Raw genomic sequence first — 25,413 nt, 5'->3', positions numbered from 1 at the left:
AAACCGCTGAGCGCTTATCACACTTCGTCGTCTATTTGGGGCTCACAAAGTAAGAAAAAATTTGGTCGTTTTATATATTTTATGTCCTTTGAGGAAAGGGGTTTTGGCTAGTTATGGTATGAATAATTATCGTAGAACGTTTTCACCAAAACAAATTTTCCCGGAATTTTATTCTTTTAAAGAGTATGGCGATTCACAGCTATAGAATCAACTGTTCAAATTGAGTTTAGGACGATTTCTGCGAGTCTACGTTTATATGGTATTTGAAACATATCTTGCTGTACGCTGGTTAATAGCGAATGTTGCAACTGTTCCGCCTAAATTCGAGCAAGCAAGGGAGAAAGCCTCGGTTTAATTCTCGCCACCGATGTGCTTGCTCAATCGACAGTGACCACGCCTTCGTGGGGGATTCCCTAGTTCATAGGGGGATTAACCTTAAGTCATAAACGTCAAAATAGAACGGTTTTCATTTAAAAACCTATGCCAACATCAAAGCGAAGTAAACAATGTCGTAATGCACCCATACACGGGCTGTTTCGTTGAATAAAGTACACTAACGAGGATGTAATGTTGGCTTCGCGTCATTCACATAACTTGGAGGAATATTTGGTTGTTCAAATCGATATATCTGATGTGCATTTATTGAAGAAGTCTGGCAAAACGTCATCGTCGAACTCAAAATTATGCGATCCCAAAGTAACCGAAATCTCGTCTGCTGCTTGCGCTCTTTTTAATTCCTGTTGTGGAGGATTTATTAAGTTGAATTTCATTGACAAATGTTCGAAACTCATTTGTGAAGAACCGAAACTTATCGACGATATTGGTCGAAGAATTGAACAAAGTATATTAAAGTTTGCAAGCTCGATAGAGCTGTCGAAGTTGTTTAAACTTGAGAAGGTTGAGCGACACTGGCTTTTGCTTAGTGTGAAATCCTCGCCTCGATTTTGTACCGTACAATTTTTCATGTACACGCCATCGGATTACCAGATAAATGCTATTGATCTTCGCATTAGATCGGCCGAAATAGCTTCTTTGCTTGAGCCACAATTGTCGGCTTATTATTGTGCACCCGAATTTCCGAAACATTTCAAAATGTTTTCTTATGACGAGAGAATTTCTCGTGATTGCCGAGAAAGTCAGACGGTTCAATTCAAACTTTTGAAGAACGAACCTGAGAGTAACGGACGCTTTACGACGACATTGGCAGACAGAATCTTTAATAAATCGAACAAAGTTACAAACACTGTTTCAGCGTTTGCAAATCATGAAGGCGGGCATATGTACTTTGGTGTAGACGACAACACTTCAACAGTCAAAGGGCAGGAAGTCAGCGAATCGGAGAAAGTTAAAATCCGCGAAAAGATCTCGCTTTTGCTTTCAAAAATGGTATGGCCTGTTTCACAGCCAGAACGGTTTTGGAAAATTTCATTTTATCCCGTTTTCGACAGTCAGATTCAAAAGTACAGCACCTTCAGATACATCATTGTTCTGTCTGTTGCCAAATGCCCTGGAGGTGTGCATACGCAAGAGCCAGTAAGCTATCATCTGGAAAAGGGAAAGGTGTCAAGGATTCCATTTTCATTGTGGAAGAAGAGGTTTATCGAAGATGCAAAGAAATGTGAGGCACATAGGTCTTGGAATGAAAATAGTGCATCTCAGGCCATTGTGGCATTGTATGGGACGAAAGACATTCCTGTTATAAAATGGAGTTCTGCTAAATATGAAAAGGACTACATGTCAATAACACAGTACATGGTGGAATTGATAAACAATGGATGCTGGAGGCAAATTAACACTTTTGCTAAAGAGGTTTGAACTAAAATAAATGTTTATGATAACAGGCAGGTTATGCAAATCCTGGATTTATATTGATAAGGATTTATATTATGTATAATCTCTGATGATGGCTTTGGAATATAGCCAGGTTAAGTACTCATCTATGCTGCAGGAAGTATGGGACAGGGCCGTGTGTATAAAGGGCACTGAACACTAGCAGGTTTTGCAGATATTTGGCAGCTTATGCTACCAAAGCAAGTCATTTATGTGCAGGATGCACATGAAACAGCTCATAAATATGGTTATCAAATGGGGGTGGGATGCCAAAGGTGGTATAATTTTTGTACTAAATAACTACATAGGTAGGCCTATGTAGTTATTTAGTAAAAAAATTATATCACCTATCCATTGCATATTTGAGACATTAGTATTTCGATAAATATAATTGAAATTAACTTTGTTAATATTGAAAACTTTCCAGATACTTGGCTTAGACAAATACAATGCTGATCAGAAGCTTGCAGTTACCTTTCAATGTACAGCCGCCGCATATCGACAGAAAAGATTTAAGGAGGCAAATAAATACTTGGAATCCTACCATTCTTTAGTCAAAGATGCAAAGAATCTCACCATCTTTGATGTGTATGGGTTATATTCGTTGTCAGCAATTAAACGATCGGAAAAAGACTACGAAGCCAGCTACGGATACACATTTCAGGCTCTTCAAAAGATGCAGCTCATACAACCAGGTTTTATCACTGCTTGGTACCTCTGTAATGCTGCATTTCTTCTGACGATTTTTGCAGGTGAGGAATCTGACCCTAAAAAAAAGGATAACCTCATTGAGCAGGCAAAGGGTTTTTATGAACAGGCTCTGGTACATAACCAAGCAATCATTGCCTACCCAAAGGCAGCCGCCAATTTGCACCATCGTGTTCATATCAACTTGGCTATGCTTTGCATGGATTCATCTCCAAGCAAAGCTGTGATTAACGTAAATCAGGACATGCCTCTTTGCAAAATCCAAATGGCCCGTGATAGTTTGCACGCAGCAGAGAATTTCGAAGGCCCGCCAATGACTGGTTTCAACGAGTTTCATTTTCTGCTAGCCAAATCAGATCTTGCTCTGCGATGTTACGAACGCGATCCAGTAGAAGGAAGAGGGTATTTGTCCGAAGCCATTACGAATGCCAAGCGTGCGTATGAAGTCGCCAATGATAAAGCATTTGCTGAAGTGCAGCACTATGCTGAAACCAGAATTGTACTCTTTGAAAGCATGCTTCCGAATGAACCAGATGATTCAGAGTTGATGGATGATTTGCTGCAAAATTTGATGAGTGAAAACTAAGTGTCGATCAATCTCCCTGCTCCCTCTACCCCCACCCCCCGGCCTTACAGCATGCCTCGACCATCTATAATCTGGTGCTTTTCCAGATATTCGTCAAAGTGTCTATCATTGAACTTGACTTGTAGCAAGAAATATGGCTTTTTGTGATAAACAGCAATGTTCATCAACCGTGATCTTCTTTTAAACCATTCAACGTTGAATGATGCACACAACACTCTTGGTTCGATTGGAACGGATCTGCCAAAAGTTCAGTTCAAGTTTCCTTCTACTGCTCTTTTAAACGATTTTGTTTCGGTGGAACTTTGTCTTTTTACCGCAACTAAATGTTCATTAAAATATTTCGACCCGTTACTCATTATGGCTCACTAGTTTCAATTCATTTAACTCATGTGTTTGGTAAACCTCTTATACGTAACACGTTTTGTAAATATAATGTATAGATATATTTTAATTCATAGAGAATTATCGTTGTTATGTAGCATATAGGATGTAGTATTGTTCTTTGTAAATGAAAGCCGTCTTATTACCTTATACTAAGGAAAGCTCTGAAAAATGGAGCCTAGAAAATTAACACGAATTTCTTCCATCAGCATGAAGCCAAACAAACCTGTATAAACTATATTTGGTTATCCGTTGTGACGTTAATTGTCTGTAGTTTTACGGTGAATAAAAAAATTACATTACTTTGCTATCAATGCTATGTGACTTGAAAAATTTGTCATCACGTTGGACGTACCATTTCAAGATTAACATTTCAACTCTCAAGATTGGGGGGCACCCTCTTGCGTCCTCGCACTTAATTTTGCTTTAGCCAGAATTTTCTCATGAGGAAAGGTTAGTGCAAGTCCATTCATCCCATCATGAGGAAAGGTTTGTGCAAGTCCATTCATCCCATCATGAGGAAAGGTTTGTGCAAGTCCATTCATCCCATCATGAGGAAAGGTTTGTGCAAGTCCACTCATCTCAACAAAGGACATCCTTCACTATTCACACATCCCTGACCCTATCCTCACATCCCTGACCCTATTTACTCCTTTCCTCCCTCGCCCTTCGCTATTTCTCAAACTCTTTACTCTTTTCTAATTTTCATCGTTTTTCAGATTCTATCATAAATATATCAAAAATAACTTCAACAGTGTATTTCATCTTTTGCCCGGATTCAGATGATACCAAGGACTGTGGCAACCTCTTTCTACTGTCCATAACCGCTGACCGTTTGGCTGGCGGTCCTTTCCAGACATATCTGAAGTCGAAGAACGACAAACTGAGCTTGGCACATCTTCAGTTTTGGGAGGACGTGCAAACATACATAGCTATAGCCAACTCTAGTGCTGTCGATTTGAAGTATCGTCTTGGTAGAAATATTCTGGTTACATATCTCCAACATGGTAGCATCCGGGAAATACGGGTGGACTGCAATGTGCGTGAACGCCTTTGTCGTCTTCTGCAGCGTTGTCATGCTGACGTCATGTTATCGAGAATTGCTAATAAAACAATCGAGGTTATGTGATTAAATATACTTCCAATTTGTTCACCTACTGACCATCCCAAGTTGCCAACCCACACCAATATAAGTTAACCTAATGACCAACCCAAGTTGCCAACCTACACCAATCTAGATTAACCCACTGACCAACCAAGTTGCCAACCTACACCAATCTAGATTAACCTACTGACCAACCCAAGTTGCCAACCTACACCAATCTAGATTAACCTACTGACCAAGTTGCCAAACCACACCAATATAAGTTAACCTAATGACCAACCCAAGTTGCCAATCCACACCAATCTAGATTAACCTACTGACCAACCAAGTTGCTAACCCACACCAATCTAGATTAACCTACTGACCAACCCAAGTTGCCAACCTACACCAATCTAGATTAACCTACTGACCAACCCAAATTGCCAATCCACACCAATCCAGATTAACCTACTGACCAACCCAAGTTGCCAATCCACACCAATCTAGATTAACCTACTGACCAACCCAAGTTGCCAATCCACACCAATCTAGATTAACCTACTGACCAACCCAAGTTGCTAACCCACACCAATCTAGATTAACCTACTGACCAACCCAAGTTGCTAACCCACACCAATCTAGATTAACATACTGACCAATCAAGTTGCCAACATACACCAATATAAGTTAACCTACTGACCAACCCAAGTTGCCAACCCACGCCAATCTAGATTAACCTACTGACCAACCCAAGTTGCTAACCCACACCAATCTAGATTAACCTAATGACCAACCAAATCGCCTATAATCACCAATGTAGACTCAGTGATTAAGTATAGTTGTTAATCGTCACTAATCTAGACTACCTTACTCATTAACAAGGTTTCCAAGAAATCGCCTATTGTAAAATCCATGAAACTCGTAAGAGTATCTTTGCAAATAAAAAAGAAAAGAAAGTGAATTGACTGAAATTTTGTTGAATTAAATTTAGAACAAATTTAGAACAAATTAAAAAAAAATACCACGACACATCGAAGTATTTTTGTCAACGAAAGCAAAGAATTCACGCTCACATCTGAGGCGTTTACATTTGGTTTTCAGGGGACCACATTTTAGTTTCTATACATTATATATATTGAAGTCTGTATTTAGTTATCCATCAAATTCATACAAGTATTTTTGACCGTCGCGCAAGCAGAAGAAAATTGATTTTTTCCACCAATACCTAGGTGCTGTACGATCCTTGGCAGGCATTCGTTCAAGCCGATAAAGACGATTTGAAAAACACACTGGTCAGTAGAATTCATATATTTATACCTATATGTATGTACTAGCTTGCCGTACTTTCCTCTTGAGTAAATTTCTACTTGAAGTTTTTCGCGAAAATTGTAGAAGAAAAGTTACATCGTCATTTTACAGTGGCCTATGGCAAATATTGTGTTTTTTTATTAATGATATATTGTGAATATGTCAAGTTTAATTGTGCCCTAATGTAATATTTCAAACGACTTCATATCGTCTGAATATTCAAAAAGGCGATGTTTCTTTTGTGGTCTATTTTTTCAAACCAGTCGATTCAAATTTTTCTCATCATTATTTACTGAAGCTTCTGTCTTGTTTTCTAGTTATCATGCGGGAGAAGAGGAACTGTCGCTTTGGAGGAAGCACTGGAAAACAATGAAAACAACGAATCATTTCGTGTTCTCAGAGCTTTGGACCTTGCACTGTGTCTTGGAATGGGAGGTATAGGTTGTCATGACAATGCAATAGCGAGGTCGATTAAAGAATTGTTCCCAAGCCCTTCGTGATTGAGCAAATGATTTGCTTCGGCAGTTAGTGAAAAGTAGTGATTGTATATTCCAAATGCCACGGTTTGTGCATTCTATTGAAGTCGGCAATTTCATACAAGACTCTGCGGCTGAACATGAAATTTCATGCTAGCAATTGCAATAACTTCAGGGTTAAATTTGAACTGAGGTTTGGACTGACCATGTTTCCTAGTGGTTCAATGGCGTAAGAATGATTTAAGGAAAAAAAGTGGGGACAAGTCTCTTAAGGCGAGCCAAAGAAAGCAATCTAGCTATAGCTGTCAATTTGAAATTGTCATGAAAAATAAGTGCTGGGAAACGGCCAACTTTGCTCCTCTTTGGCTGTGCCCTTTCTAAGGTCATTGTAATCGTGAAAAACAGTCCTTCTCGGGATTTTCTCTAACTAACTTTGATCATCAGTAGCTCATTCAAAGTTAGGCGCTGATGTCAAATTTAAGATACCTCTATAACAATGCCTACAAATTTCCAAAGAATAAGATTTAGTATGTTCTTACATTTTTATCAAGCTCTCTACCATCACAGATTCTCAACAAGTTGCCGTCGAGGAAGAAGATGTTCTCTTGTCCGAGAGCGACGAAGAGGAATTCGAAAACGAGGGAAGTTTACGAAAGAGAAGACTTACTATAGTAAACGAAGAGGCGGCCGAAGCTCTTGTGGCGTTTGTGAAAGAAGAGGAAGTCTCGGCGGAAAATGCAAGAAGAAAATCGCATTTTTACGGCAAGGCAAACAGGAGGGTTAGAAAATCAAGTGTTTTAACTCTGTGGCTTTAAAAATTCGTCCACCAAAGCCGAGGTATTTTACATCGTAGACATGACTTAACTTGATAAAAACGCCATATTGGAGATCAAATTATGAACATTGTTTCACTTTGATGATCATTATATGGGAGCTTAGCGTGGTACGATGATCATTATATGGGAGCTTAGCGTGGTACGATGATCATTATATGGGAGCTTAGTGTGTTACGATGATCATTATATGGGAGCTTAGTGTGGTACGATGATCATTATATGGGAGCTTAGTGTGGTACGATGATCATTATATGGGAGCTTAGCGTGGTACGATGATCATTATATGGGAGCTTAGTGTGCTACGATGATCATTATATGGGAGCTTAGTGTGCTACGATGATCATTATATATATATATATCACTCTTGTATTCATCACTGATGACTTTCGTCCATAGTTTAAAGTTAGATTATTTATGTTATTTTTCAGATTCTTCTCGGACATTTTGTCGGACTCGACGCAGTTATTGTGGCTGAAACGTTTCCTCAGCGATCACGGTGTGTTAATGCCATTGAAGTTTTGGCAGGACGTTGAACGAATGAAAACTCAGAGTAAGGACAGTCGAGCCAGGCAGGCAAAAGCACGAGCGATAGTGAAACAGTACTTCGCAAACATCGAAGATCCATGTAAGCGGTTATTGTATTTTGTCGTTTGTATAAGATTGTTGTGCAGAGAAACAATTCCTTTGTTTTTATGTGTTTAGAGGAGTGCCTCTGCGTGCTCTTTCATCGATAGTAAATTGTCGTTTGCTTTTAAATTCAAAATGTTTCGTTAATGAATATCGATATTTGATAATGCTGTCGTAACTTTTTGCCCCACCAAAACGTCTTGGGTTCTTTTTCTTAAGGTAGAAGTCTTCATTGTCAGGCGGATATCATCAGAGACATACCGCTCATCGATCACGTGACACCAGCGATGTTAGTGTCTGCGCAGGCGTGTGTCATTCGTAGCCTGGAGGAACAATGGTGAGTCACATGATCAGTATTAGTTCCTAGTCCACACGTATCCGGATATTTAAAAATACGGATATTTTTTTCTCCGTATTTGAAAAAAATTGCGTCCACACGTATCGTTGTCAAATCGTATTTACCGTCCACACGAATACGCGAAATCACCAAAATACGTAAGAATAAGCACAAATCATCAGAGTTTGTGGCCTGGATCCTAGTTTTGATATCATCGTATTCGAAAATCCCCGTTTTAGCTGTCCACACGTATTCAAATAGCCGGCGTTTTCAAAATATACAGTCTGAAGAGCGTATTTAAAAAATCTCCGTATTCGTCAATGAAAACGCCGGTTACATGTGGACGAAAGGCCAAAACGGTTGAAAAAAACCTTCGTTTATGATAATACTCGGCTACGTGTGGACTAGGCCTTAGTTCCTTGTCTCTTTAAAAAATGAAATGAATTCCTAATCAGATTCCCGACGCAACCTTAGTCGTTCTAATTCCTAATGCCGTGAGGTTTTTGCAGGTTTCTTATGACTCAGTGGACTAAGACTCAACGGTTCAACGTAGTGCGCATGTGTGGGCTTCAATTATATTAAGATTTAATTAACCATACAGATCACATGATACTTAAATATCCCTTTGTGTTCCTATTCGACCGTTGGATTATTTCTTTAAGCTCACTGTACGGTGAATACGATTCACACTACCTTATTTTTCTTTCGCCATTCCGAAATCCCCTTCTAAAACAATTGTATAACATTAAACTACGATGTTCCTTAAATCCAGATTATTTTAATATCAATTTTCTACTCATTGCTTTTCGCTTCTACGGGTTGTTCAGATTAGATCAGAGATCATTTCGCTGACCCACTAGCCCGCACGTGGAAACCAAAAGCCCTGGGCACGAGGTCGGTCTTAATATTTCACTTTCCGTAGGTTTTATCGATATCTTGCTACATTCCCTGAAGACGCAAAAGAGGAAGATTTGGAGAAGTACGCTGCTCGTAACACTCTCATGGGAATCACTAAGATTGCATCATGGGGAAAGACGGTAATCTCAGAGTTAGAGTCCAGGAAGCAAACAGGGGGGGTATTCACCTCCGTTAATGGAGGAGGGTCAGTTTCTCCGAGGATAACCATTTTGTATTGGTTTTGTTGCGTGAACTGTTTTCATTTCAAACGATGCGTAATGTGGGTAAAGTATTAGGCTGATTACGTTAAAGATGAGGATGACATTTAACTAATTCGAAGCAAAAGATGTTGTTTTACTCTCGAAGTTTCGAGTTTTTTATGGTTCAAAATCATTTCTCCTTTCTACTGCTGCTCCGGGCATACAGGGCCGGTTGCACGAAGCCTTGATAGCGTTATCCATTGGATAGCAAAAATTTTCAAACTTATAAAAAAGGTGTTAATATATTTCATACGACAAAGAAATTTCGTAACCTTCAAAACTATATTTTATTTCAGTGATTGCTCAGTTCGAATCTTATATCTTTCGTTTTTTAAAAGGTTTTATAAAAGTTTAAAGAAAATTTCTATCCAATGGATAACGCTATCCAGGCTTTGTGCAACTGGCTCCCGAGCTTTAACTTTTTTTTTCTTCTATAGCGTGGACTGTGGGCTGTGTTTGGTCAAAGTATGATGGCTTTCATTCGCGGCGTTACTAAACACGAAAGCCGCGAGTGTTTCATAAGGTTTCTTGTGAGCGAATCTAAAATTTCCCCCGAAGGTATTGTAGTCGTTAGAATCCTCCAGCGCGAGTCTAAATTCCTATTTATCTGAAAATTTCATACCACGTAAGAGAAAGTAATGATTTTAGTGGCGGTAGAGTAGTGCAGCCATCAAGGGTAGTGTGCGCAGTTTAAACATTAACCAGAGAAACTCAGTTCAGCTGTATTGCTGATTTGTTTTGCTGATAATTGAGGGGGTTAAATGTTTTAGAATGGTGAACAATTTATTTCGAGGGATGTTTGGTGGGTGCCCCATCAGAAAATCTGTCCATGGCTTAGCAAACTCGTTCGTTTGGGAGGTGCACACATTCATATATCCATGTTGTAATCCATAGAAAACAATTGATTTCAAAGGAACGTGATACGGCAAAACATGGACGTTTGAATATGTGCACCCCACCCCTCCCCCATGATTATCGAGATTTTACGCCATTGATTTTTAACGTAGAACTTTTGCAGGTCGAAAGCATATAAATCAAAACTATAAGAGAATCATAAATAATCGCGTCATTTCTGCTGACCATTTGGCAAGCGATTTGAGGTTTTGGTTGGAAGTTCAGCGGTAAGCTTTATACACAGTAGCATGTTTACTTTTGATATAGAAACAATATAACGCATGCGCTGACTGGTCTATAGCTGTGTGTTTGCATTGGCCCGTGCAAACCGATCTGAGCTCAACCAATCAATCAATTAATGAGTGTATTCAAATCAATCACGAGTAACATTTTAAAAGAAAACTTCAAATGTTTTAAATTTGTCTGTTTCGCATTATTGTTATTTCATAAGAGAAATAAAAGATGTTTTTCGTGTTTGCACTGGCTTACGCAAACCTCGGAGACCTTTCCAATTTCCAAAATGCCCCCGCTTTACAAACTAGTCAAAACCTTTGATTTAATGTTGAAATTAACGAATGGATTTGGTTATGAATCATGCATTTCCTCGTCCCGGATGTTCATGTAGCTTCAAGGAAATGGTCGACGGTGCGTCCCTTTGTGCTCTGGCCGGCAACTACTCTCTTGACGATGAAAAACTGATTCGTTCAAAAGCAAAGACGATCATCTGTTGTTTTCTTGATTCTGCATTGCCGCCAAGATTACAGGTACAATTATAAACCTTCAGTGCTTGTTCACTTCGCGGGGTGGGTGGGTGGTGTGCTCTACATATGTAAGTTATATAAAGTTTGTCATGGTTCTAAACCTTCGGTGCTAGTTCACTTCACGGGGGAGGGTGTGCTTCACATATGTAAGTTATATAAAGTTTGTCATGGTTCTAATATAGATCAATATCCCGTATGAAATGAGCGATAGAATATGTCACGAGTTCAACTCTGGCATTTCCGACCGTGGCTTGTTTCACGACGCTGAAATTTACGTGTTTTGTACCCTCATCAATTACTGGAAGAAGTGAGTCCATACTTTAACTTTGTTGAACTGTTGCACTGGTTATAGTGTGGTGGTCTGATGCTGTTACGTCATATGCACTGTTTAATTGTCTGGGGCCGGTTGAAGGAAGTCTATAGATAGCGGTATCCAATGCATAGTAAAATTTCTCAAACTTGTAAAAAAGATGTTTATACTTTTTTTACGACAAAGAAATGTTGTAATCCTCGAAACAATATTTTATTTCAGTGATTGCACAGTTCAAATCGTACATTTTCCTCTTATAAGAGATTTTTTAAACGTTCAGAAAAATTTGCTATTCAGTGGATAGCGCTATTCGGCCTTCGTGCAACCAGCCTCTGGATATAGTGTCTGGAAACACTGGGTTGTTCAATGGTCACCGATGGCAGTTAGTTGAAAATAGTCGTTTATGGTAGCCTGCAGATTTTCGGGTGAGATAGCCTGCAGATTGTCGGGTGAGATAGCCTGCTGAAATCCACAAAAAGCAGTCGAAGTTTGATCATACAGAAATGAAGAGGGCTTTATTTACGATGGCATAAAGATATTTAACGGCAGAATTTCTCGACCTTCGTTACAATAACTTTGCATTTGCTTATAGCAGCGCGTGTTTCGTGCAAATAAATGGTCAAAAATCTAAGAACAGTTTGATATTAGCCTGTAGATAGTTGGGTTAGCCTGCGACAAGTTGGATGTCTGGGAACGACCGACATTTGAATGGAAGTCTAGGAACGACTAAGACTTGAACACACTTGAACTTCAACCATTGTTCTTTTGTTAAGATTTTTAGCCAGCGACATGAAATTTGACGATGGTGCTGGCAAAGAAGAGAGAAAAGGACGCAGGAAACATAAACATAAAAACGACAAAGAAACGTTGTATATAGAAGGCATTCCTTACAGACGAATTGCAATCCTTCCAGGTTCGTTAGCGCTGCAGTTGAATAGCGCTCAGTTCGTTAGCGTCCAGGTTCGTTAGCGGTCAGTTGAATATTTCGTAGACAAGCCAATATACAATTGCTTCGTCCTTTTAATTGAGTACAGTAAGTATTCAGAAAAATACTGTGTTATTTACATTTGCTGACAAAACATCCTTGTCTGTGCTTACATTTTTATATTATTTTTGCAAACGATAACTGAGAGCTACCAACAAGCAGAAAAAAATTTAATGTTCCAAAAGAATTTTATCATTTAGCATGAGATGGGCTCGTGAAACTGGTTTTGTTTGTAACTTTTTAAATTGAGTTATGATGTTTGTGTGTTTATACATACTTTGTTAATATTCAGCTTGGAAAACAATGTTTTGGTAAAATTTGGTAAAATTTTCAACGTTTGCATCAATTAACATTTGTTTATTTTTTCACTTTACAGACGAAGATTCAAGGCTGAGCTTTTCTCTTATGACAGGTTTGCGAATCATATCGTAAAATCATTGTCGTAAAGTTGATTATTGAATTAGTAAATGTCATTTGAGGCATTTTGGCGTTAGTTGATTTTCTTTAAACAACTATTTTATTCGAACTTTCGAAGCAAATCGAAGTGAAATGATTTGTTGCCGATGTGGCAACGAATCTCTTTGGTTTCAACGACGAGCGAAGAACTTTCCTCCATGTAAGAATCCAAAATGCTCTTGAAGAGGAAAATAGTTGATTGTCATTACAATCGAAATACATCGACCTTAAAGTTCAGCAACAAGAGGGGAGGGAGGTAAACCCTCAAAATATTATGTTTTCAATAACCATAAAAGGGTTTATTACAATCAAAATACCTCTCCCATTTTAGCAGAAACATCCCCCTTCCTCCTCCTAAATACACATGCAATCCTGCATTTTTCATGCCGTCAAAAATGTTGTCATGTGAAATACTATTGATGTAATTTAAACATGAACGATCTTCATCTTAAGTACCATTGAACTCCGACATTCCACAATAAAATGCCAACTGCTCATTCAATTAACTTCCATCGCTCAAAGTGACTTCACATTTTGATGGCTAACGGATAGGCGGAATAATGATAAAAAAATGCCAGTTCAATAGACTAATGTTCGGATTTACCTGAAGTTTTGTCAACATCGATGATGTGATATGTTCCTTTGCGTCGCCCAAACACCAGGCAAAACTGGCGTGAAATGACGGTTCCTGTATATACAAAAAATCAGCAGAAAAATTCATGGAAAGCTTCTTAGAAATGTTGTCACGTAAGCAGGCGAAGAAAATACGTAGTAAAGCCGATTAGCGATAAACACAATTACATAAAGTAATGGCAATAAGTGACAATGACAGCATGTTAGCGTACTTTGTACATATTTATGATCTTGTTTTCGTTATTCTTACATCGTAATATTCCTGAAGACCAAATTCCCGAAACGCCTTGTCGACAACTAGCACCAAATCATTCAACTTAAATAAAAGAACCATGTCATGTTCAGAACGTTACTCAAATTTGAACGGTAGATTTCGGGAGAGCTTACGCTACTCATGTAGGATAATCTCGGTACAATGGAGGATTAGAGGATTTTTAATGGATTACCTGTGATATCCCAATGGTGACATCTAAAGCCAAGAACGTCCTTATGGTAACACAAAAGAAAAAAAGCGTACGTGATGCTAAAATGTACTTCTAAAAAACAGTTGTTTATAGGTTTAGATAAAATTTTCAACCCACCGGGTTTTGTCATCGTTAACGTACAAAGAAACTTTCTGAAAATCACAAATGAACCTAAATTGGAACAATTCTTGGAATTAATATGAGTGTTACAAAAATAACAAAAATGAGGACAAAAATAAGAAAAAAGATCATCTTTTGACTCTGAAGATGACTACCGCTAAGGTTGTCGAAACGTCAGTCAACAACAAGAAAAACAGTCCTTCTCACGACTATACTAAAATGTCTAATGCTAAGTGTAGGTGCAATATTGTTCATTGTGTCTGTTGTAAAGAAGTAATACCTATTGCTCATTTTCACGTGTGTAAGAGGTATGAAATAAACGATGCATACCTGTGTTTGCACATGTTTATGCATACCGAGGAGACCTTTGGGAGAACTCGAGAGCAGAGCAGTGCAAGCCCGAGACCAAAGGTGGAGGTTTGCACCTGCTCGAGAGTTCTCACAAACGTCTCTGGGGTTTGCATAAACCTTTGTAAAAACGAAAAACATGTTTTATTTCATTTATAAAACAAAAATGCGAAACAGACAAATTTAAAACACAAACGTTTTGATTTTTCCTTTGATATGTAGTCATGATTGTTTTGCAAATTATCTTTGATTGAGCTCAGATCGGTTTTTACAGGCTATTGCAAACTTAGCTGTGGACCAATCAGAGCACGCGTTTTATTTCTAATAAGTATTACACCCAAGACTTCTTACCTGCGTTTTCCGTGGAAGCCATGCTCCAAGAGTTTGGTCAGCGGTTTAATCCAATGATGCCTGATGGGAACTGTTCGCGATATGCTTACGTGGAAATCACGCGTGTCAAATATGTGCAACTCGAAGTCTTCATTGGACCAAATCTTTCGTAGGTACGATATAAAGAGGTCAAAGGTTTCGGGAAGGTTAACTAAAAATAACGTGAAAGATCGATTGCTAAACTGAACCATTATTGAGAAAAGAATGATGTTGAAAGTGATGATGATGATGACGATGTCATTGAAAGTGACGAGGATGATGATGTCCTTGAAAGTAACGACGATGATGTCATTGAAAGTAACGACGATGATGATGTCATTGAAAGTAACGACGATGATGATGTCATTGAAAGTGACGACGATGATGATGTCATTGAAAGTGACGACGTTGATGTTGTCCAAGGGCTTTAGTGCACTTAAGCGGCTGCTCAAAGATCTCATCTAGCTTCAAGTGGATGACCTTACTTTTCCCTATATAAAATCACTTGTTGACCTGTGGCCTTCTCAGAGAATGAAAAGATTGCCTAAATCCTGTTAGTAAAATTGCCAAGCCTACTAACCAAAAAACTTATCCTATCCACCTAACACTGTTCTAAACGAAGTTTGTGGTTTGAACCCGGGAGTATCGTCAAATGTTTGTGCATTTAGATCGTCCAGGTTAGTAGAGTCCTGAGAAGTACTGTTGGTCTTGATGTTGACTGACGTTTCGACAACCTTAGCGGTATTCATCTTTAACTCTGTACAGCAGTCAACACCAACAGTCTTTCTCAGGACTCTGCTAACTCGGACGATCTACATCTACAAACATGTAACACGATGTTCCGCCGTCACGTTCTCAACATCAACAGTGATGACTGATAACCTTGATTATCGCTTTCCTGATCACAAAAAAAAACCTCAACACGCAAGATTCGTACATGGCACAAAAACATGCGTCGCCCAGTTGCCGGGAAAATGATCAAAACCACGTGTCCGTCCTTGGTGAAGTGACGCGTCATCGGGCCAACCTTCGCTGCCATTAAACATGTCTAGTATTCCACTTGGAATTTCCAGCTTTTCTTTGCTATGAAAGGAAAAAGAATGGAAAGGGTTTTAAGCATCGATGCGCGCGCAAGCTTACTACTTCACCCGTGTCATGGTGTGCAGTATAATGTTTATTGTACTAAAGTCTTAAGCTCCACTATGATTGTGGTCTGGATACAGGGGGGGAGGGAGTGAAACGATAAACTTGTATCTCTATGGAAACCTTATTTTCTCTAAGCCATTGATGTCATCGTTACTCTCTCTTTGTCGTTTTATTCCCTGAGAGCTTGGTGTAGTTTTGACCGCGTCTGCTTTGCTTGTATCGTCTTCATCTTCGCCATACGTATCAGCGAGCAGTTTTAAGCTGTTTATCATTGAAGTGTGATTTAATGTCGACTAGTTTAAATTCAACAACCTGCAAGCTCGTATAGTATGAAGTTGAAACTTGAAAGTTTCACCAAAGAATGTAAAAACGAAATAGCCAGCAAGCAGTTACAGCATTTCCCAACTTATATATACACTACGAGTTATCTTGATCGGGCAAAATTGTATATTTTAATCGATGCGTTAGTCTGCCGTTTTCTCATTCTTTAATTGCCGCCATATTGTTAAAAAGTAAACAGTTATATTTGCATTACATGAAATCGTTTTAACGATATTTTGCCATAAGTGTGCGGGGGCTCACGAAATTGCCATGGCGGAAATTTGAAAAGAAAGTAAAACGCTTTGGAAGATTGATATTCAAAGTATCAAACTGTACGCTTTTTTTCGAAGTTTTGAGCTTAATGTTCAAGTGAAGAGAATTTGAAACAACCTGTTTTTAAAGTCTGGTTTCAATATAAAACTTGTTGCGTTTGCCGAAAAAGGATGTCAGGATTTAGTGATTTGCTTCAGCAAGCCGAACAGCTGACAGCGGACATTGAGAGTGGTGGCGAGCTTCCGAGGATAGAGAGAAACCTGCATCAATTGGCAGAAGCAGGTGACCGACTGTGGAAGAAAACAACAGGGGGGGCTGGCGACGATGCTGATGTCAGAGCGTAAGTTGATGAGGAAATATCTGTTGACTGTTGTTCACACTTCCCTCCTTTTTTTCATTCATCTGGCACATTTATGTGTAATGAGTTCATTTGTTGAAAGAAAATACCCAACTTTTGACCTTAATGGATAATACAACCTCCACATTCTTGGATGGCTAAACCTATGAACCACCTTCCACTAACCCCCATCTTTGTCAGTTAGTTGTACACCAACATTTATATTTAAAAACTTTGAAAGCCAGTAACATCAAGCTTTTTGGACTACTTTCTCAAGCATTCTTTGACAAATTTGTGTACGTCAAAAATCTACTGTTTGTGTTGTTCAGATATTTATATTACTTGATGTAATATGATTATTCTATGTTGACCAGGTCTATACTGCTCGGTTCCAAAGGCTTTGATTTACCAAAGTTGTCTGAAAAATTAGATAATCTTAGTACGGCCAATACCTTTGAACCATTGGAACCAATCAGAGATGCGGACATTCAGGTAATCATTAAACAATGTATCTTAGGAAAGCCTTAAGTACTTTTAATTTTGAATTTATAGTATTTATTAAGGATGTTTTAGCCAGCTAGGTTGGGTTGCTCTTTGGAATGGAGCGCAGCAAATGTTGTTGGATTGTGTTTGTGTTTTTGTTTCACAGACTGTCTCCAGTTTGACATTTGATACTTATTGAAATTTTAGGGATTTTTGAGAAATGAAAGGGAAAATGCTATCTTGGCTGCAATAGAAGAATCCAAAAAGAATGTATGTCATTTTGATGATTAATTGCATCATTGTCATCTTCATGTAGAATTCTTCCCCTCTTGTCATGTGACCCAAATCAATTGTCATGTGACCCAAATCAATTGCACCTTCTTCCAAGTAGTTCTTGGCACAAAGGAATGCGTTGGTCACGACTCTTGTATTGATAGAAATTTATGTTTATTCGGCTGCTTATTCATTATTATTAGACATTTGATGAAGCGGAGAGGAATCATTGGAGATGCATGGAGCAAGACTGGGAACAAGAGAAGTTGAAAATCTTAAATTCTCTACTGGGTTCCGATCAAGATTCTCTCGATTTCTCAACCGAGATCATGGTGAGGGCACTGAGACTGGAAATCTTTCTGCCACCTTCTAAGATATATTCTTAATTGATACATTTTGTTTGAAAATCAATCGAAGGACGGTGCTTTCAATCGTGTTGATCTCTCTCAGAGAAGTGGCCTGGATTTCGTTGAAATGGCATATGCAAGACAGGTTAGCACTATATTACTATACTTTGGCTTGCAGCGCTCTATCCCTAGCTAATATGTCATACCCCCTAGAACCCCTCGTTAATCATGATTATACACCTTATTATATGATTATACACCTTATTATATGATTATACACTTTCATACTCACGATTTTTTCTCAATGTAAAATTCATGAAAAGCGCCACAACGTATGAAAATTTTACGTGGATTTGGTGTTTGTAAATAATGTTTGAGGAAATGTGGGTCTGTTTTTCTAAGCATGAAGTAAATTTCTAAACTCTGCATGGCCTTATTTTCCCAGCATGCTTTGTTCACTTCGTTTGTCTCACTTCTTGATATTTCACGCAAATATGGCAAAAGCTGACACCATCACACTTTTTGTTCACGCTCATCGCCAGTCTCCTAATATAAGGAGGCGCGAGGCATGCTCAAGCTCCTGGGCTCATTTTTTGATATTTCACGCAAATATGGCAAAAGCTGACACCATCACACTTTTTGTTCACGCTCATCACCAGTCTCCTAATATAAGGAGGCGCGAGGCATGCTCATATTAAAAATGTTGTTTATTATTCCATTGCAGATTTTCCGTAGACTCACAGGGTTTTTTCATACAGCGTGCGCGATCATTTTTAGAGAAACGGTATGTTAACTTTTTGTTTCGCACTGCCATCATTTTGTCCTCAGATCATCATGAATCATCAATACCTTGTTCATTTTGTCCTCAGATCATCCTGTGGATCATTAATACCTGGTTCACACGAGTGAAATAAGGATAAGCACAAGCGTAGACAAAAGATAAAACAAAGATAATCAACGACGCATGTGACACAAGCGTCAACATAAGCGCAAACATAAGGAAAAAATTCAAGCATAAGCTAAGAGAAGAACAAAAGAAGATTTAAAGAAAATCCCATTCTCTTTGTCTTTATAAACCTCTAGAGCAATAGAAACAGAAGTCTCGACGTTCGTGCTTATTTTACTCGTCTGAACCAGGCTTTAATACCTCAAATAATCATCTCGCATACTATGAATATCGTTCTATGATCATAAGTATCAATCAGTGATCTCCAAGAGCTACCTAAATTCACTTGGCAAATATAAGTCGAGTATCTTAATTATAATGTGTAGTGTCAAGTTTGAAAATCAACCATTCCAATCAGACCTTTCCTCATGATACTCGGATATACTCGCAGTAGAGCGTTGAATTTTACGTTTCAGTGGGAGTTTTTTTCCTGAACTGTGGAGAACAAGTAGTTATTTTAAGCATCACTTGTAATCATAGCCGCATTTAACTAGTTAAGGAAAGCAGATAATAGTTTTATTCTTTTTGTTTTCCGTGTATGTTCTCGTCGATGATTCATGAATCGAAATCAAATCGAGTAAATAAAAACATGTTTAAGTTTGATTCATATTACTATTCAAAAAGGCAATGTTTATATGTAAGTTTGCGTTATTCCTCTGGATCCCTAGTTATCCTCGTAATGGCCGTTTCAAGTGGATGTACACGTCCCTAGTTATCCTCGTAATGGTCATTTAACTGAGTACGAATATCCCTAGTCACCCCCCCTCTTCCCCAATGGTCGATGCAACATTGTGTTTATATCCCTAGTTACTCCCCTTTTGATTGTTTTAACTGAGTGTATATTTCCCCCATCGTTGTGTAGGTATCAGAAATACATAGAAAGAACAGTGTACAATAATCTACAGCAAGCTCAGCTTGGAGGTGTTCCAGGTGTTTTCTTTTTAGTAAAGAGTTTTTTAGAGATACGACCGATGGTTGCCATCTCGCACGAACTTGAGGTATTGAAATTAGGAGAAAAGTATAAAGACCCGTTCACACGATCCGATTGTTTCTGTTCCGACTTTTGGTTACTTGTTCAGACGGTCCGATAGTTTTGTTGACATTTATATTCGTTTGAATATTTATTGTCTTGAAAGCAGCTATTTGTGTTATCTAGTACATTTATCGATATATCTGCGTAATTTTATACTTGTTTTCAAGTCTTTTTCAAATCTAATTTCTCGCGTTAGCTCAAATTTGAGAAGTATAGAGAGTAAAAAGCTTTAGCCTGGTCGCCCTTCCTGTGATGTTATCTCAATCTCGCCGAGTGTATTCGTCAAGGTAATATACAAATTGCTACATTTTGAGTTTGTATGTGACGAATCGCCTCGCTTCGTTTGAAATTAGAAATTTTTTAATCATCTCGCGATTTTCAGCGAGCAAATTTCCTCGAAGATTGCAAAAAATTTTTTTGGTGATATTTGTGGGAGAGTTCATAAAGTATTTTCTTGATTAGGCGACAGAAAGGAATGAAACTCTGAAATTACCGTCCATATCTTCAAAAATTTCAACGACCGGCGTTCAAGAAGACTTTCATCTCGGCGAACAAGTACAAAAACAGTTTTCAAGACAGTTCGATGTTAAAGAATTTCTCAAACTTTCCACTCCGTTCGCAATGAGTGTCAGCAAGAACACGATAAATAACTCTGAAACGAGTCTTATATCCAAGACAAGTGATGGCGGTAAGTAAAAGAACACGATAAATAACTCTGAAACGAGTCTTATATCCAAGACAAGTGATGCCGGTAAATAATTTTTGACCGAGAATTCACTCGTGTGCCCTTTAGTTAACATTTTTCTTACATTATGTGATATCGTTGAAGCTCCTGACCTGTGTATGAAAACAACTTCCCCTTTTCCAACAATCCCCAATATGACAAAGTAAATATTTGAACCCGGGAGTATCGTTACATATTTGTAGATGTCCATCGTCCAGGTTAGTAGAGTCCTGAGAAGGACTGTTTTTGATGATGTTGACTGGCATTTCGACAACCTTAGCGTTTCGACAACCTTCTCTGAAGATGACTACCGCTAAGGTTGTCGAAACGTCAGTCAACAACAACAAAAACAGTCCTTCTCAGGACTCTACTAACCTGGACGTCCTATGTGGCTACCGTATGAATTGCCGCTTTGGACGGAATAGGGAGCAGGAAGTGACGTTTGAAAGGGTGTTGTTATTTAATAAGAAAAAGACAAATTGTTGCAGTTGAATCTTGTACGTGGGACCAAACGGTCCTAAACGTAACTTGAAGACAGTAAATTAAAGAAATTAATTTTAAAACAGTAATTTGAAAATAATAAATTTGTAATTTGGTTTAATCTCAAGTTGTATGACGACTTGATAGTAACATCCTACATCTGCAAACATGTCATCCCCAGTGTGATAAAGACTGGTATAATGTCACTTAAACAGGGATGAAACCCACTAACTCGTGAACACCACAGTCTGTACAAACACTTCCTGTTTTGCAAACTACCTGTCAATGAAAACTTTATTCGACATGATAAATGAAATGCAACGTACAATACGTTATATTTTGTATGTTTTTTAGACAGAAACGAGGAGAAAATGAAAATGTTTGAAAAAATATCCCCGACGAACTTGGTTCAAGTCATTAAAACCAAACTATCATTTAGAAATATCGAAAAAACCGCTGAGCGCTTATAACACTTCGCGTCTATTTGGGGCTCACAAAGTAAGAGAAAATTTGGTTGTTTTATATATTTTATGTCCTTGGAGGAAAGGGATTTTGGCTAGTTATGGTATGAATAATTATCGTAGAACGTTTTCACCAAAACAAATTTTCCCGGAATTTTATTCTTTTAAAGAGTATGACAATTCACAGCTATAGAATCAACTGTTCAAATTGAGTTTCGGACGATTACTGCGAGTCGACGTTTATATGGTATTTGAAACATATCTTGCTGTACGCTGGTTAATAGCGAATGTTGCAACTGTTCCGCCTAAATTTGAGCAAGAAAGGGAGAAAGCGTCGGTTTAATTCTTGCCACCCATGTGCTTGCGCAATCGGGAGTGACCACGCCTTGGTGGGGGATTCCCTAGTTCATAGGGGGATTAACCTTAAGTCATAAACGTCAAAATAGAACGGTTTTCATTTAAAAACCTATGCCAACATCAAAGCGAAGTAAACAATGTCGTAATGCACCCATACACGCGCTGTTTCGTTGAATAAAGTACACTAACGAGGATGTAATGTCGGCTTCGCGTCATTCACATAACTTGGAGGAATCTTTGGTTGTTCAAATCGATATATCTGATGTGCATTTATCGACGAAGTCTGGCAAAACGTCATCGTCGAACTCAAAATTATGCGATCTCAAAATAACCGAAATCTCGTCTGCTGCTTGCGCTCTTTTTAATTCCTGTTGTGGAGGATTTATTAAGTTGAATTTCATTGACAAATGTTCGGAACTCATTTGTGAAGAACCGAAACTTATCGACGATATTGGTCGAAGAATTGAACAAAGTATATTAAAGTTTGCAAGCTCGATAGAGCTGTCGAAGTTGTTTAAACTTGAGAAGGTTGAGCGACACTGGCTTTTGCTTAGTGTGAAATCCTCGCCTCGATTTTGTACCGTACAATTTTTCATGTACACGCCGTCGGATTACCAGATAATTGCTATTGATCTTCGCATTAGATCGGCCGAAATAGCTTCTTTGCTTGAGCCACAATTGTCGGCTGATTATTGTGCATCCGAATTTCCAAAACATTACAAAATGTTTTCTTATGACGAGAGAATTTCTCGTGGTTGCCGAGAAAGTCAGACGATTCAATTCAAACTTTTGAAGAACGAACCTGAGGGTGACGGACGCTTTACGACGACATTGGCAGACAGAATCGTTTATAAATCGAACAAAGTTACAAGCACTGTTTCAGCGTTTGCAAATCATGAAGGCGGGAATATGTACTTTGGTGTAGACGACAACACTTCAACAGTCAAAGGGCAGGAAGTCAGCGAATCGGAGAAAGTTAAAATCCGCGAAAAGATCTCGCTTTTGCTTTCAAAAATGGTATGGCCTGTTTCACAGCCAGAACGGTTTTGGAAAATTTCTTTTTATCCCGTTTTCGACTGTCAGATTCAAAAGTACATCACCTTCAGATACATCATTGTTCTGTCTGTTGCCAAATGCCCTGGAGGTGTGCATGTGCAAGAGCCAGTAAGCTATCATCTGGAAAAGGGAAAGGTGTCAAGGATTCCATTTTCATTGTGGAAGAAGAGGTTTATCGAAGATGCAAAGAAATGTGAGGCACATAGGTCTTGGAATGAAAATGGTGCATCTCAGGCCATTGTGGCATTGTATGGGAGGAAAGACATTCCTGTTATAAAATGGAGTTCTGCTGAATATGAAAAGCACTACATGTCAATAACACAGCACATGGAGGAATTGAGAAACAATGGATGCTGGAGGCAAATTAAAACTTTTGCAAAAGAGGTTTGAATTAAAATAAATGTTTATGATAACAGCCAGGTTATGTAAATCCTGGATTTATATTGATAAGGATTTATATTATGTATAATCTCTGATGATGGCTTTGGAATATAGCCAGGTTAAGTACTCATCTATTCTGTAGGAAATATGGGACAGGGCTGTGTGTATAAAGGGCACTGAACACTAGCAGGTTTTGCAGATATTTGGCAGCTTATGCTACCAAAGCAAGTCATTTATGTGCAGGATGCACATGAAACAGCTCATAAATATGGTTGTCAAATGGGGGTGGGATGCCAAAGGTGGTATAATTTTTGTACTAAATAACTACATAGGTAGACCTATGTAGGTATTTAGTAAAAAAATTATATCACCTATCCATTGCATATTTGAGACATTAGTATTTCGATAAATATAATTGAAATTAACTTTGTTAATATTGAAACCTTTCCAGATACTTGGCTCAGACAAATACAATGCTGATCAGAAGCTTGCAGTTACCTTTCAATGTACAGCCGCCGCATATCGACAGAAAAGATTTACGGCAGCAAATAAATACTTGGAATCCTACCATTCTTTAGTCAAAGATGCAAAGAACCTCACCATCTTTGAGGTGCAAGAGTTATACTCGTTTTCAGCAATTAAACGATCGGAAAAAGACTACGAAGCCAGCTACAGATACACATGTCAGGCTCTTCAAAAGATGCAGCTCATACAACCAGGTTGGATCACTGCCTGGTACCTATGTAATGCTGCATCTCTTCTGACAATTTTTGCTGGTGAAGAGTCCGACCCTCAAAAAAAGGATGACCTCATTGAGCAGGCCAAGCGTTTTTATGAACAGGCTCTGGTACATAACCAAGCAATCATTGCCTACCCAAAGGCAGCTGCCAATTTGCACCATCGTGTTCATATCAACTTGGCTATGCTTTGCATGGATTCATCTCCAAGCAAAACTGTGATTAACCTAAATCAGGACATGCCTCTTTGCAAAATCCAAATGGCCCGTGATAGTTTGCACGCAGCAGAGAATTTCGAAGGCCCGCCAATGACTGGTTTCAACGAATTTCATTTTTTGCTTGCCAAATCAGATCTTGCTCTGCGATGTTACGAACGCGATCCAGTAGAAGGAAGAGGGTATTTGTCCGAAGCCATTACGAATGCCAAGCGTGCGTATGAAGTCGCCAATGATAAAGCATTTGCTGAAGTGCAGCACTATGCTGAAACCAGAATTGTACTCTTTGAAAGCATGCTTCCGAATGAACCAGATGATTCAGAGTTGATGGATGATTTGCTGCAAAATTTGATGAGTGAAAACTAAGTGTCGATCAATCTCCCTGCTCCCTCTACCCCCACCCCCCGGCCTTACAGCATGCCTCGACCATCTATAATCTGGTGCTTTTCCAGATATTCGTCAAAGTGTCTATCATTGAACTTGACTTGTAGCAACAAATATGGCTTTTGTGATAAACAGCAATGTTCATCAACCGTGATCTTCTTTTAAACCATTCAACGTTGAATGATGCACACAACACTCTTGGTTCGATTGGAACGGATCTGCCAAAAGTTCAGTTCAAGTTTCCTTCTACTGCTCTTTTAAACGATTTTGTTTCGGTGGAACTTTGTCTTTTTACCGCAACTAAATGTTCATTAAAATATTTCGACCCGTTACTCATTATGGCTCACTAGTTTTAATTCATTTAACTCATGTGTTTGGTAAACCTCTTATACGTAACACGTTTTTGTAAATATAATGTATAGATATATTTTAATTCATAGAGAATTATCGTTGTTATGTAGCATATAGGATGTAGTATTGTTCTTTGTAAATGAAAGCCGTCTTATTACCTTATACTAAGGGAAAGCTCTGAAAAATGGAGCCTAGAAAATTAACACGAATTTCTTCCATCAACATGAAGCCAAACAAACCTGTATAAACTATATTTGGTTATCCGTTGTGACGTTAATTGTCTGTAGTTTTACGGTGAATAAAAAAATTACATTACTTTGCTATCAATGCTATGTGACTTGAAAAATTTGTCATCACGTTGGACGTACCATTTCGAGATTAACATTTCAACTCTCAAGATTGGGGGGCACCCTCTTGCGTCCCTCGCACTTAATTCTT

At 38.5% G+C, this 25,413-nt stretch overlaps 5 protein-coding genes across 6 annotated transcripts; 4 read left to right on the top strand and 1 right to left on the bottom strand.

The window, feature by feature from the left end:
- Positions 1-409: 409 nt before the first annotated feature.
- Positions 410-3,819, top strand: LOC124437325. The gene is made up of 2 exons (XM_046987308.1): positions 410-1,809; positions 2,258-3,819. Exons 1-2 carry the CDS (start codon positions 568-570, stop codon positions 3,122-3,124), a joined length of 2,109 nt encoding a protein of 702 aa, XP_046843264.1. The 5' UTR covers positions 410-567; the 3' UTR covers positions 3,125-3,819.
- On the top strand, positions 1,745-25,302 carry LOC124437324. Of its 2 annotated transcripts, none has more exons than XM_046987307.1 (4): positions 1,745-1,755; positions 10,084-10,086; positions 21,983-23,291; positions 23,740-25,302. In XM_046987307.1, the coding sequence occupies exons 3-4, from the start codon at positions 22,050-22,052 to the stop codon at positions 24,604-24,606; spliced, it is 2,109 nt and encodes a 702-aa protein (XP_046843263.1). In that variant the 5' UTR covers positions 1,745-1,755; positions 10,084-10,086; positions 21,983-22,049; the 3' UTR covers positions 24,607-25,302. The 2 variants fall into 2 exon arrangements, with proteins under 2 accessions (XP_046843263.1, XP_046843262.1); XM_046987306.1 differs by lacking the exon at positions 10,084-10,086 and adding an exon at positions 7,015-7,018.
- On the top strand, positions 3,985-12,712 carry LOC124437156 (regulator of G-protein signaling 22-like). The gene is made up of 14 exons (XM_046987165.1): positions 3,985-4,066; positions 4,225-4,625; positions 5,819-5,881; positions 6,215-6,332; positions 6,941-7,076; positions 7,638-7,834; positions 8,056-8,173; positions 9,096-9,210; positions 9,768-9,888; positions 10,349-10,451; positions 10,850-10,988; positions 11,168-11,292; positions 12,069-12,208; positions 12,657-12,712. The coding sequence occupies exons 1-14, from the start codon at positions 3,985-3,987 to the stop codon at positions 12,710-12,712; spliced, it is 1,914 nt and encodes a 637-aa protein (XP_046843121.1).
- Positions 12,298-16,338, bottom strand: LOC124437328 (U6 snRNA phosphodiesterase-like). The gene is made up of 8 exons (XM_046987311.1): positions 15,937-16,338; positions 15,608-15,753; positions 14,653-14,842; positions 13,951-14,004; positions 13,816-13,855; positions 13,620-13,685; positions 13,341-13,424; positions 12,298-12,914 (listed from the first exon to the last, which is right to left on the bottom strand). The coding sequence occupies exons 1-8, from the start codon at positions 16,086-16,088 to the stop codon at positions 12,798-12,800; spliced, it is 849 nt and encodes a 282-aa protein (XP_046843267.1). The 5' UTR covers positions 16,089-16,338; the 3' UTR covers positions 12,298-12,797.
- Positions 16,454-21,475, top strand: LOC124437329 (nuclear pore complex protein Nup93-like). Its single transcript, XM_046987312.1, has 9 exons — positions 16,454-16,750; positions 17,122-17,239; positions 17,438-17,500; positions 17,707-17,835; positions 17,921-17,995; positions 18,575-18,634; positions 19,659-20,116; positions 20,292-20,517; positions 21,388-21,475. The coding sequence occupies exons 1-7, from the start codon at positions 16,581-16,583 to the stop codon at positions 19,692-19,694; spliced, it is 651 nt and encodes a 216-aa protein (XP_046843268.1). The 5' UTR covers positions 16,454-16,580; the 3' UTR covers positions 19,695-20,116; positions 20,292-20,517; positions 21,388-21,475.
- Positions 25,303-25,413: the final 111 nt, after the last annotated feature.

This window comes from Xenia sp. Carnegie-2017, unplaced genomic scaffold (genome assembly GCF_021976095.1).
Source record: "Xenia sp. Carnegie-2017 unplaced genomic scaffold, XeniaSp_v1 HiC_scaffold_16, whole genome shotgun sequence".
Taxonomy (NCBI): domain Eukaryota; kingdom Metazoa; phylum Cnidaria; class Anthozoa; order Malacalcyonacea; family Xeniidae; genus Xenia; species Xenia sp. Carnegie-2017.
The sequence above is the reverse complement of the archived record's forward strand: the minus strand, read 5'-3'. Positions and strand labels throughout refer to the sequence as shown.